Raw genomic sequence first — 12,810 nt, 5'->3', positions numbered from 1 at the left:
AAGCTTAGATAAAGGATTATCAAAGCATTAGGTATTTGAAATATGAACTTAAGAAATTCAATAAGTATTGTTTTTCTGGAAGTTAAGCTGCTTTCTGAATACATGTCAAAGCTAGTGGGAGCATAAGTGTTATGCTTATATGATAATAATCATCATGATAGTGGGAGCATAGATATTGTGCTTGTATGATTATTAAGGCAAGTATTGCAAGTTAGCAATATTAATTATAGAAAACAAGAGTTATACTTTGCAAAGTCGTAAGGGTTGAAAAGTTGTTTTGCTATAATTAAGGGAGAAAATATTATGATTCATTTCAAATCTAAAGGCTTAGGTTGTGGAATGTTAATAAATTTAGTCAAGGATACATAGTGCATTGTCAAAAAATTTCGATTATGATTATGGCATCCCTCTTCATACTTCGAATTGTGAGAACGTGACACATTAAATATTATGGCAGAAGATTGATAAAGTATCGTATCTTTATGTAAGACATTATTCATCGTGTCCCATACGCTTCGGGTATAGGATCAATTGCAAATGCTTTAATATTTGACCATTCTAAAATTTTCCAAATTTCTAGTGCATTAAGAGGGAAAAAGGACAAGAATCGGTTTTGACTAAGATAATTAAACAACTATCATAGGACGATCCAAAGCTCGCTGAGGATTGGTCGCTTGTGAGTAGTTGGAAGTATGGTATTGGATGGACCATATCGACATTATTATGAATAGATAAGATTCTATTAAGAATGAGTTGTCGTATGGCAAATATGGAAATGTTTCCTTATTGGGAGCTAAATATTGAGAATCTATGTCTAGATTAGAAACTTTTATGCAAGAAGGATGTTCAAAGGAATGTACTTTGAGTGAGAGACATCATATCTATAGAATTGTTTCTGATAGAGATTGGCCAAGTCTTGATGAGTTTGAGCTATGACTTTACGAAAGGATCATTGCATAAAATGTTAGAATCTAGCATATTCTATAAGTGGCAAGAATTTGATATTCTTACACTTGTGATAAGGATTGGGAGTTGTGAAATGAGTATGATTGGAAATGTGTTCATTTGATCTATTTCACAAAGTAAGGACCGTAGGTAAACATTGTGTGCATGCTAAGAGCATGGGATAATTGTTATTATAATTCAAGTAAGAAGTTGATTAACTGAAACAACAAATAATGAGTAATCGATATGGTGATAAATAAAAGGTGTTTTATTTATACTTAAGGGTTTGGGACCATATATGATTAGTATTATTCTTGTGTTTCACTTTGCATGTTTTGACTTCCTGAATAATTAATTATCTCAATATAATCGAATTATTCAAACGGACCACAATCGTTCATATGTTGGAAGTAGGTATGAATGAAGACTGTCGTGAATTGGTGTGTAGATTCTCTAAAGTGTATTAGACATAAGCAAATGTTTGCTGCAACATTCATGAGTGCTTATGAATATGATTTGAGCATTGGATTAAACCCACGCTCACTTGGATCAATTCATGGATTTTATCACGAGTGATTGGTGAGACGATAATATCTTATATTCTTGAAACCGAGATGTGTGAGTTGTATCATGCGAATTAGTTACACATTGATAATATGTAAACGCACTAGTAACTTGGTGTCATAAAACATATTGTTGTGTGTGATTTGGTAAGTGAGTGCAAGCAAGCATTGAATCAAAGTTTATCCATTCATTTTATCCAAAGTAGGATGAAAGCGATATCTGTGGGCCCCTCGATGATTTAGTTATGGCACCTAAGCGCTTGGCCAAGCCGAGACTAATTTGATGTGTTCAAATTGTAGTCTGTTGTCAGTCGTCATAAATATGAAATCGGGAAACAGAACATAGACTGAGATAATGATCAAAATCCATGTCTCAAGTCTATACGATATCTAGAATGGAGGAATATATGATCTCTTATCTAAAGGACACACTTCTGATAAGATCAGAGTTGACAGTGGCTTTTGAAAGCTACGATTGAAGATCAGGATCTGAAGTCATACGCATCATAGTTATTAGACTTATCCAAGTGGGATACTATTGGATTAGTGTCTAAGTCCATAACTATTTTGGTATGTACTTGACCCGATTGTGCATGGTCCTTTTGGGTTGCCTTCACACTGGTGACTAGACATGATGATTGTTGAGGAGAGAGGTTCGTTTATTGTTAAGAATAAGAAATTGGGGTATAGATATGATTTGTTAATATATTATATGAATTATATATTAATTTGGAATCATATTATTAGTTAGTATTTAATCAGAAATTAATTAGGAATTAATTTTGCGATTAAAGGAACTGACTGAAAGTGCAGGGGATATTTTGTAATTATTCAATAGTTGAGGCTTTGGGCCATTGGATCACCTTTATTAAGGCTTGAACGAAAATCCTAGAAGGATCTAGGAGTTTTCGTCCAAGGTCTTAAGGAAAGGAGTCCATCGACTTGCTTAGGCCCTAAGCTAAGGGATTAGGGTTTACACCTTGAAACCCTAGTTAGCCTTAAGTATAAATAGCACCCTAAGGCACTAAGATTTCGTCCAAGCCTTGGGAAACCCTAAAAGGGACGAAATCTAGGGCAAGATACCCTTCTCTCCTCTCTCCAATATTCATCCTTTCACCTAGTGTGTTTGTGAGCCATTAGAGGTACTACACTTGTGGTACTTGCTTTCAACAGCTAAGGAAATTTAAGGAACTAGTTGTTATTGCTATATAACAACAAAAGGTATGTATTACATTCTTTTATGTGGATTTCGATAATTGTAGTAGCATGCTAGGTTTCTTTTAGTGTTCATAAAGTTTTATAACTAATAATGAAAACATAGATCCAACTCTAGGGTTGCATGCACACATAGGATTGTTTGTATAAAACCTATCAGCTCAAACTCATCTTATTGGACGAGATAGAGCAAAAAAAATATTGAAAGGAGTACAAAGTTCATAGAATGAAGTGGAGGTGTGATAAGGACTGACATCTAATGGTTGGACAATAAGCTTGATAAATTTTTGGAATTAGGAATGGAAAAAGAATGGAACCGTATGCTAAATCTTTTCTTAAGAAACTTAACAAGTTTGTCCGAGGAGGATCGTCGGATTTTCAACAATACAAAGAATGAAATTGCTAAACAATATCACAAGGATATGTCGTAGTATTTTCATGTGTTAGATGTAGTTTTACTTTATGTTTTAAGTAGTAAATCATGTTTTAGGTTTTAAATCAAGTTTTTAGGTTTTGTGTATGTTTTTAAAAGGGAAAATAACACAAATGCCCTAAGAACATTTTAGGGTTTACCCGTTGAGTCCCTAAAGTTTTTGTTGGGCTTTATGGGTCCCTAAATTAGGATATGACCTGCTCTTTTAGTCATTGTCAACCTGTAATAGCCGGTTTAGTGACCTTTTGGACCAAAAAAACTTACATTATGCCCCTATAAAGCCAAAAAAATTTAGTTTGGGGATCAATACGAATTGAATGTGAATCGGATTTAGAAGAAAAAAAGAGTTTTTTTTTGTACAACTTGATCCTGAAACTTATTTTTTTACCTTTATAGGGCACAATGTAAGTTACTTTGGTCTAAAAGGTCAATGCACCGGCTATTATAGGTTGACAGGGATTAAAAGAGTAGGTCATATTCTAGTTTAAGGTCCCATAAAGTCCGACAAAAACTTTAGAGACTCAACATGTAAACCCTAGAAAGTTCATAAGGCATTTGTGTTATTTTCTCTTTTTAAAAAATAAGTCATTTTAATTTTTTTAATCGTATTTCATGTTTTAGATTATTGTAAGTTTTTTATTTAATATTAAGTGTTTGTCTCAAAAGTAGTATAATTTATGTAGGGAAAATGTCATTGTAACCCTACGAACTTTCACATTTTGGTTTAAAAGGTCCCTATTGTTACTTTTTGGCTTTATAAGGGCATGCATTCTCTTTTTACCCGCTTTTAAGGCCATTTTCTAGAAAGTGAAGGGGTCACCCGGTCACCCCTTTTCCAATCAGCCAGTTATCTTGTACACATCATTCAAAAAGCCAACTCATTTGCCAAATCAGATGCCACGTAATGTATCGTTAAATGAGACAAATAGGAGAGCACGAATTTGAGGGAGAACGACCATGTGGAATCCATCGCCATTATCAACACTTCCCCTCAAAATAGCATTCATCATCTCTTTCTTTCTTTATCACTGCTTCTTCTTCGTCTTACTCTCCCCAACCCCCAACCACTGTTATCATTCCATCTCCATTCCGAAAGTCAACTCCAAGAAACAACGACCACTGCCACCACTGGAGACATACTCACACTCCTTGGCACACCTCAACAGGCTGCATCCATCGACCCCCAAGTTGTTGTTGAACTTCAATCCTGCTTCAATTTCATTGTTCCTTTTAATCCTACTACCAACACTCCACCTGATTACCGTTTCAATTTAATAAATCGGCTGAGTCAATCCCTAACCGAATCAGGAATTCGATTTCTGCGGTGCGTGCTGAATTCTAAACCCCGTCCTGACGCTGAAAGTTATCAGAATGAGCTTATCTGGTCACCACCGACACCTGTGTTGAAGATTGCTCAACTTGCTTTTGATTCTGGTGGCGGTCCAGGTTTTGTTCCAATCTCTCTAACTCCTATGCAAAAGGGATTTGCTTACATCTCTGTAGCAGGTATCAACTGTTACAAATTAGCAATTTTCTGTAATCAAATAGCTTCATACTCCTAGTCGCTGGTAGCAAAAGATTAAGAACAATGAAGAATCATAATCGGACCTCAATCATTCAATGTGCTCACTCTATTTCTTTCGGAAGTAAAAAAATGGAGTGTAATTGAAGCTTCCTTTAACTATGTCACAGGTATCAGATTGTGAAGGCTCAAATGGAAATCGATGTGAACTAACATGATATCCTTATGGAAGGCACTTTATAAACGAGGTTTTTACTACAGGAATTGAATTCATACAAGAAGGGTAATGAATTAGGTGACCACTAAACCCTTATGACACAAGCAAGGCAAATCGTTAGTGAGTCGGTGATGTGGCATCTGAGTTGGGTAAGTTGACTCGGTAACTGAGTTGGGTGATGACTAGGCAAGGAAACCGGTTGAATTGGGGAAAAATCCCTAATTAGCAGGTAAAAAGAGAATTCATGCGCTTATAAAGCCAAAAAATAACAATAGGGACCTTTTAAACCAATATGTGAAAGTTTGTGGGGCTACAGTGACATTTTCCGATTTATGTAATATTAAATGTTTATGTATTTAAAAAAATATAATTTATTTAAACTTGAAAAAAAAAAAAGCATGCTAAAAGTGCTATACCTCCGTATGAAATAGTAAGAGTAAGATATTAGCAAGATGAGAGAAAAAAAATTACATGACTTTCAAAAATAAAAAGTGATATAGTGCTAAAAAGGAAACAATTTATCTCCCGCCTAAATTCATGCATCCTGGATAAAAAGGAAACAATGGTAATTAAGTTTTCTACATCTCTTGTATCTAGGGCTGTAAACGAACTGAACGTTTGGCGAACTGTTCGTGAACTGTTCGGCAGAAAGTTCGTTTATGTTCGTTTATTTAATAAATGAACGAACATGAACAAAAATTATCGTTCGTTTAGTTAAATGAACGAACATGAACAATTGTCTCGTTCGTTCATTTATGTTCGTAAACGTTCGTTTATGATGTTCGTTTATGTTCGTTCGTTTAAATTTATTTATATTCATCTATATTCAATTATTTTTTATTATATTGTTATATTATATGTTCGTTTATGTTCATATATGTTCAATTGTTTTTTTTTTTTTTTTTTTTTTTATCTTTGTTCGTTTATGTTCGTTTAGTATGTTCACGAACATAAATGAACGAACATGAACAAAGTAATTTGTTAAACGAACGAACATGAACAAGAAAATCTCATTCGTTTATCCGTTCGTGTTCGTTTGTTGTTCGGCTAACTTAGACAACGAATATGAACAAGACCTTGTTCGTGTTCGCTTGGTTCGTTTACAACCCTACTTGTATCAATAACCTTTCTAGCATTTCCTGATAGTAATTAAGTTTCCTATCTGTTAGCAATCATTAGGTTGAGAGTTTTCCGTATTTGTTTGTTTATTTTTTTATTTTTATTTTTGTTATTATTATTATTATTATTTTTTTTTGTAAAGTACCGTCAATCAATCATGTATTTGTATTTTTTCAATGTGAAACAAAATTTTCATATAAGGGAATTGTTGTTTATATTTGTGTTTTTCATGACAAACAAATTCATCAACGAAGTAATTATTGCCAAATTATACGGTAGCTTGCTATATTTTATAGCAAGTCCTTGGTAATGCGATTTGGGGGGCCACAAAATCTTATAACAAGTCGTTGGTAATGCAATAATTTAACTACGATTTGTGGTAAAAAAATTCGTTATTCTTGGCAATTTTTCTGTTAATATTAAAACAATAAAAAACTATTATGTTTCTTATTATGAGGAAAATAAGTATTCAATTTCAGGTACTTGATTCGTATCTGAAAACCTATACATTAGAAAATTTTTAATATCTCTTAGAAGAATGAGTATACAATAAAAAATAGGAATCAATTTATTTTTTCTTAGAAAAATTTTAGTGTCTTTTTTTTTCGTGGGAAAAGGGTGAAAGTTACAACTCTATTATTTTAGCATCGAACAAAATGTCCTTTTCTAAAAAAACATTACTTTACCGATGATATTTTTGACAATTTTTATAAATGAACTGGGATCTTTCCTTCCAAAGTTCAATAATATAAGAAACTAATTTATCAAAGAAATAGCAAAATTAGGGTACCTTTTATGGCAAGTCGTCGATAAAATAATAGTTTAACTATGATTTGAAAGTCAGGAATTCTTTATTATTGGCAATTTTTCTATAATATTAAATGAGTAGAAAATTATTATATGCGTCGTTCTTGATTCTTATTCTAGCTGGCAATTTGTTTTCGTGGAAAAAAGAGAGAAAATTGCAACCCGTTAAGTCAAGGTCAAACCATTAATTAAATTTCTCCATTAAATAATCAAACCGAGATGGCACATTTCAGCACACAAATTCAATTGTTCTTGATTATTGTATATTTGTATCCCTTCCTTATATTTTCTGCCTTGATGCTTCCTATCAAAATGAAGCAGTTTCAAGTTTTGCATTTACTAATTATCCTTATTTCGTTAACAACATTCACAAAAGCGCAGAATCACATCCAGACGAAATGCAACAATGTTTGTGGCAGTGTCACCATTGATTTCCCATTCGGAATTGGAAGAAATTGTGCTCTTAACGAATGGTTCAAGATTGATTGCAACTCCTCGACACCATATCTACCTGCACTCAACAACGTGGAGGTGTTGGAGGTAACATCAAATCGACAAACAGTCGTTGTTAATGTCTCCACAATTCCCGATTGCAAGAATCCAGTCCAGAATAGCAGCCTTGACCTAAGACGAAGTCCCTTCCGCTATTCCAGAAGCGATAACTTATTCGTTGTTGAGGGGTGTGGGAATGCTGACATCATCACCAAGAATGGAACTATTGTCGGTGGTTGTTCAACGACTTGTAGAACAACCACCGACACTGTTAGTAACTTAAACAACTGCTTTGGCGTTGGTTGTTGCCAAACAACAATTGCTCAAGATCTCGAGTCGTTTACCTTAAACCGAACTGGCTTGGAAAGGCAAGATGGAGATGGAACCTCCTGTGGGTCAGCTTTCTTAGCGCGTAAGTTTTTCATCACCGGAATATATACAAGCCAATCTATGGTTGGTGAGCATACTTTTGTTCCGGTTTCACTTTCATGGTGGAATGGAAATCGTACTCCAATAGGGTGCAACCAGACGTGTGGAGATGTCTCGATTCCATACCCATTAGGGATTGGAAGGAGGTGTTCGGGGAACGAATGGTTCAATGTTCATTGCAACTCCTCCAAACCTTATCTTTCTTCATTCAACAACGTGGAGGTGTCGAGTGTAAACATGGAAAGATTAATTGTCATTGTTAAGATTCCCATGAAAGTTTCGGATTGTGAGAATCCACTCCAGAATAGTAGTATTGACCTAAACTCAAGTCCATTCCATTTATCCAGATTCGATAACTTATTCGTCGTTGAGGGGTGTGGCAATGCTGCTATTATGGAGAACGGGAGTATTGTCTCTGGTTGTTCAACGACTTGTGGGAATGGCACTGTTATTGATAGAAACAAGTGCTTTGGCGTTGGTTGTTGCCAAACTACTATTCCTCATACTCTCACGTCGTTTACGTTGAATCTAAGAGGCTTGAAAAGACATGCTGGAAATGGAAGCTGTGGGTCTGCTTTCTTGGTGGATAAGAATTCATACATGGAAGGAAGATTTTCCGGTGAATCTACTTTGGATGACCAGATTTTTGTTCCACTAGCACTTTCATGGCGCTACGTTTACGAAGTTGACCCAGATGAACAAAAATGCAGAGCGTGTGAAGCTAAAGGTGGGTTTTGTTACCATGAAGGTGGCTTGGGCTCGAATATGAGTTGTCGTTATCAGAGCAAAATTTCACTGAGTATCATTCTAGGTAAGCTATTTCTCATGTTCTCTTTTTTCAAGAAAAATTAAATGTTAAACATACTCTAATAAAAATTTGTCTTTGAAGCAAACGTCATATTTCGTATTGGCGTTATATTATCAAATTATGTAGCTACAAAAATAAAATACAATGTAATAATGATAATCTAAATATGCATATTTAACCAATTAGATTAATTATTACAAAATAATAATGTTTCTTAATTTAAATATACAATATCATTAGGATGATAAAATGAAATGTTACTAAGATGCGAAGTTAGAAAGTAAGACTATGAGAGATTGTTGAGGTGATTGATATTACTAGCAATGATGAGTTATGCATTGTACAATATTGTTGAATGTTTTAATTTTCCTATGTTAAGTTTTTGTATTATCATTTCCTTTTTCAGGTGTTAGCATAAGCATTGGGCTACTATTGATAATACTGGTTAGCTATGCATTATACAAAGTAATCAAGAAAACTAAAGCCAAGAGAAGGAAAAAAAGATTTTTTAAACGTAATGGTGGTATACTTCTTAAACAACAACAAGCAACAGATATTCGTTTAGTTGATAAAACCATTCTTTTCACCTCTAACGAGTTGAATAAGGCCACTGACAATTTCAATGAGAATAGAATTCTTGGTCGAGGAGCTCAAGGTACAGTGTATAAAGGCATGTTATCTGATGGACGGATTGTAGCAATCAAGAAATCAATGGTGGTTGACGAAAACCAACTAGAACAGTTCATCAATGAGGTCGTCATTCTTTCGCAAGTAAGCCATAGAAATGTGGTCAAACTATTGGGATGTTGTTTAGAGACCGAAGTTCCATTGCTTGTCTCAGAGTTCATATCAAATGGTACATTGCATGACCTTATTCATGATGAAATCGGTGAGTTCTTAATATCTTTAAATATGAGGTTACAAATCGCTATAGAGGTTGCAAGAGCACTTTCTTACTTACATTCAGCAACCTCTTTTCCCATATACCATAGGGACATAAAAACAACTAACATACTTTTAGATGAAAAATATAGAGCCAAAGTTTCTGACTTTGGAACTTCAAGGTTTGTATCAGTTGATCAAACTCACTTGACTACCTTAGTCAAAGGGACAATTGGTTACTTGGATCCAGAGTACTTCCAATCGAGCCAGTTCACTGAAAAGAGTGATGTATATAGTTTTGGAGTTGTTTTGTTAGAACTCTTAACAAGGGAAAAGCCAATTTCCTTAACTAGATTTGGTGAAAATAGAAATTTAGCTAAACACTTTATGTTAGCCATGGAAGAAGGTCGAGTGATGTCTATTTTTGATGAAATGGTTGTTAAGGAGGGTTCTAGGATTGATCTGATGGCCGTAGCTAACTTGGCAATGCGATGTTTGAATTTCAATGGTAGAAATAGGCCAACAATGAAAGAAGTTGCCACCGAGTTAGAAGGCATCATATTGTCACATGTACCTTCCACAATCGAACCTACTTTTAGACATATGAAGAATTATGAGGAGGTAGAACTTACATATGGCGAGTCAACATCAACATCAATAACATTTGATCATAACCATTGTCAATGAATATTTGGTAAATCATAAGTTTTGTAATTAAGTCTTAGTTTTTGTTGTTATAATTTCCTTTTGATAAATAATGTAACAACAATACTTTTATCTTTTCAAAATTTACCATGGTTGTACCATTACTATGAAAATCGATCACAATAAAGTATGGTTTAAAAAAAACCTTTCGTTTCTTTATTAGAGTTTGTTATTATTTGGTATTACAGAAATAATATCAACAATCGTAGTAAAAGAGAAATAATTAAACCACCTGAAGACTTCGCTAAGCCTTATATAAGCATTTTCTATCAACATCTCTCTAAGGTTTACTTTAATACACGAGTACATAGCACATTTAAAAATAACACACAATTTGAAAAGACTTATGAGCTACATGGGTTTTTGTTGGATTAGGTGTCTAAACCCATAACTATAATTGATATGTACTTGACCCTATAATAGCATGGTCCATTTCGGGTTGCTTTCACCAGAACAATTTGACAAAATGGATATTTGAGAAAGAGGTTAATTTGTGACTTATTAATATATTATAAGAATAATATATTAATTGAGAAATCATATTATTTAATTACTATTGACCAAGAATTAATATGGACTTAATTTAGTAATCAAAAGAGACTGATTAAATATACAGGGACTGATTATGTAAATCAGTAAAACATATGGTTTGGGCTAATGATCCATGATTGGTTTGTGTTTGACTAAGCTTATGTAAAAGTCCATTAAGTTATAATCCAAATCAATTGTTGGGTCATAAGCTTAAGTGTAAGAATTAGGGTTACAAAAGACTCTTGGTGTGAGTACCGTCAATTTCCGGTTAAGTCAAAGTCAACTGAAGTCAACAAATCAAACCGGTCAACTCCACAAAAACCCTTGCGTACTAGAGTTTACGTTATGTAAATTCTAAACAACTCGCTATTCTAATGAGAGATAATAAATCGAAAAGTGTGTACGTCTAGATCTCCTTAACCTAAAACTGTGGTACGTGGCGAGCCAAACCGATAAAACAATGTTGCATACTCCTCGGGAGTGTGTAAGACCCTTAAACAAGGCTTAACAGGGTTTACGGACCTCGCACTGCGAAGCCGGACACTCAAAAAGGTCACAAATGAAACCTCTCTCAATCGTTGTCACTCTATCTCTCTCAAATATCTCTTTGTATGAGAAATCTCTCCAAGAATGTTAAATCTCTCCAAGTATGTGGAATCTCTCTCAAATCTCTCTCAAAAGTTTCCGTAACTTTTTGGAATCATTCGGGTCATTCCAACCCTTAACCGGGTCAAAAACGGCTCAAAACGGAGTGAAAACGAGTAAAATAGGCTTTAGGACCCGAAACCCCTCTTAGGGCCGAAAGTCCTCTTAGGAACCGAAATTCCTCCTAGGACCGAAAGCCTAAGCAACCGAGTCTTAGCAGCTGAGGAGAGAAGCCTCTCGGACCGAAAGTAAGGAGAGAAGCCTTGCGGTCTCTGCTCCTCCTTCTCGGCCTCGCCTCTCGGTCTCTGCCCCCTCCTCTCGGTTCCTTGCCCCTCTCAGTTCTACCCCTCTCTCCTCTCGGTTCTAGCATCAGAAGACCGAACCTCGGCCAGATTTCGGAATTTTGTCACTTTTAGCCCATTTTTGATATTTTTAACATTTTAAGCCCGTTTTTAATTATTTTAACGCGAGATTTTCACCCAAAATCATATTTTAACATAATAAACCCTATATATTCACAATTTAATCATATTTTTCATAAAAATCTTTATTTAAATAATAAAAGCAAGTGGGTAAAGTACAAAGAGGTGGAGTGTTGACTTTGCTTTACCTTATGACACAAGCAACCACTCCCACACCCACTCTATGACCAGCCACACCTCCCCACCTTACTTAGGTCACATCAATGTCCTTTCCACTCAATTTTCACTCTTTCTCATGTTTTTGAGAGCTGGACATTCATCCTCTCTCCTCACTTCCCTCATTTTCCCTCCTTTCACCAAAAAGATCAAACTCTTTTCTCACTCACTTCCTCTCTCTCTAGAATTCTAGATTCAAGGGCTGATCTTGGGTTTTTCCTCCGCATTTGATCTTCGAATCTTCAAGTGTTCTTGGGTTGAACACTTCTCTTCTTCAACACTTATCTACTGAAATCACTCAAGGTGAGTTCATACCCCTACATTTTAATGTTTTCTCAAGTTTTTAAGGGGGGGGGGGGGGGAATACAAGTTAAAACACCAAGAACATAACTATGCTTTTCTAACAGCATTCATCAGAAAAGTTCAACTCCATTCACGGACTGTTTTGGACAACTTAAACATTTTAGTTTTTAAAATTGTTTTAGGTGCAAGTATTTCCACTTCTTAGCTTTAAAATGACTACTTGAACATCTCCACACGATTTTTCTACAATTTATGGTGATTTTTACAAAACAGCCTATCTTTTCAAACACAAATCCGGACCAGTCTGTGAATATGAGCATTTTAATACAAGTTAAAGGCTTCCAAAAATCATGATAAAAATTATGAGTAAACTAGACACATTTTGGGAACTCTCAGAATTTACGGATCTAGTTTTCGACTTCGTATGATTTTTCTATGATTTTTCCAAAACAGTGCAGAATAGTTAACGTTAGCTAACAGCATATAAATATCATAACACTTTGTATTATGTTGAGCAAAGTGTATAATCATAAGTTCTAATTATTGAATGTGTTTC

At 34.7% G+C, this 12,810-nt stretch overlaps 2 protein-coding genes across 3 annotated transcripts in view; one reads left to right on the top strand and one right to left on the bottom strand.

The window, feature by feature from the left end:
* The window catches only part of LOC145086955 (wall-associated receptor kinase-like 1), a 261,585-nt gene that overhangs the window by 69,551 nt on the left and 179,224 nt on the right, over positions 1–12,810 (bottom strand). The gene's annotated exons all lie outside the window — the stretch shown is intronic.
* Positions 6,981–10,220, top strand: LOC145086956 (wall-associated receptor kinase-like 8). Its single transcript, XM_079024832.1, has 2 exons — positions 6,981–8,553; positions 8,957–10,220. The coding sequence occupies exons 1-2, from the start codon at positions 7,041–7,043 to the stop codon at positions 10,117–10,119; spliced, it is 2,676 nt and encodes an 891-aa protein (XP_078880958.1). The 5' UTR covers positions 6,981–7,040; the 3' UTR covers positions 10,120–10,220.

This window comes from Lactuca serriola, chromosome 2, assembly GCF_051521515.1.
Source record: "Lactuca serriola cultivar US96UC23 chromosome 2, Lser_US96UC23_V15, whole genome shotgun sequence".
In the NCBI taxonomy this organism is placed as follows: Eukaryota; Viridiplantae; Streptophyta; class Magnoliopsida; order Asterales; family Asteraceae; genus Lactuca; species Lactuca serriola.
This window is presented reverse-complemented; position numbering and strand designations above follow the sequence as displayed.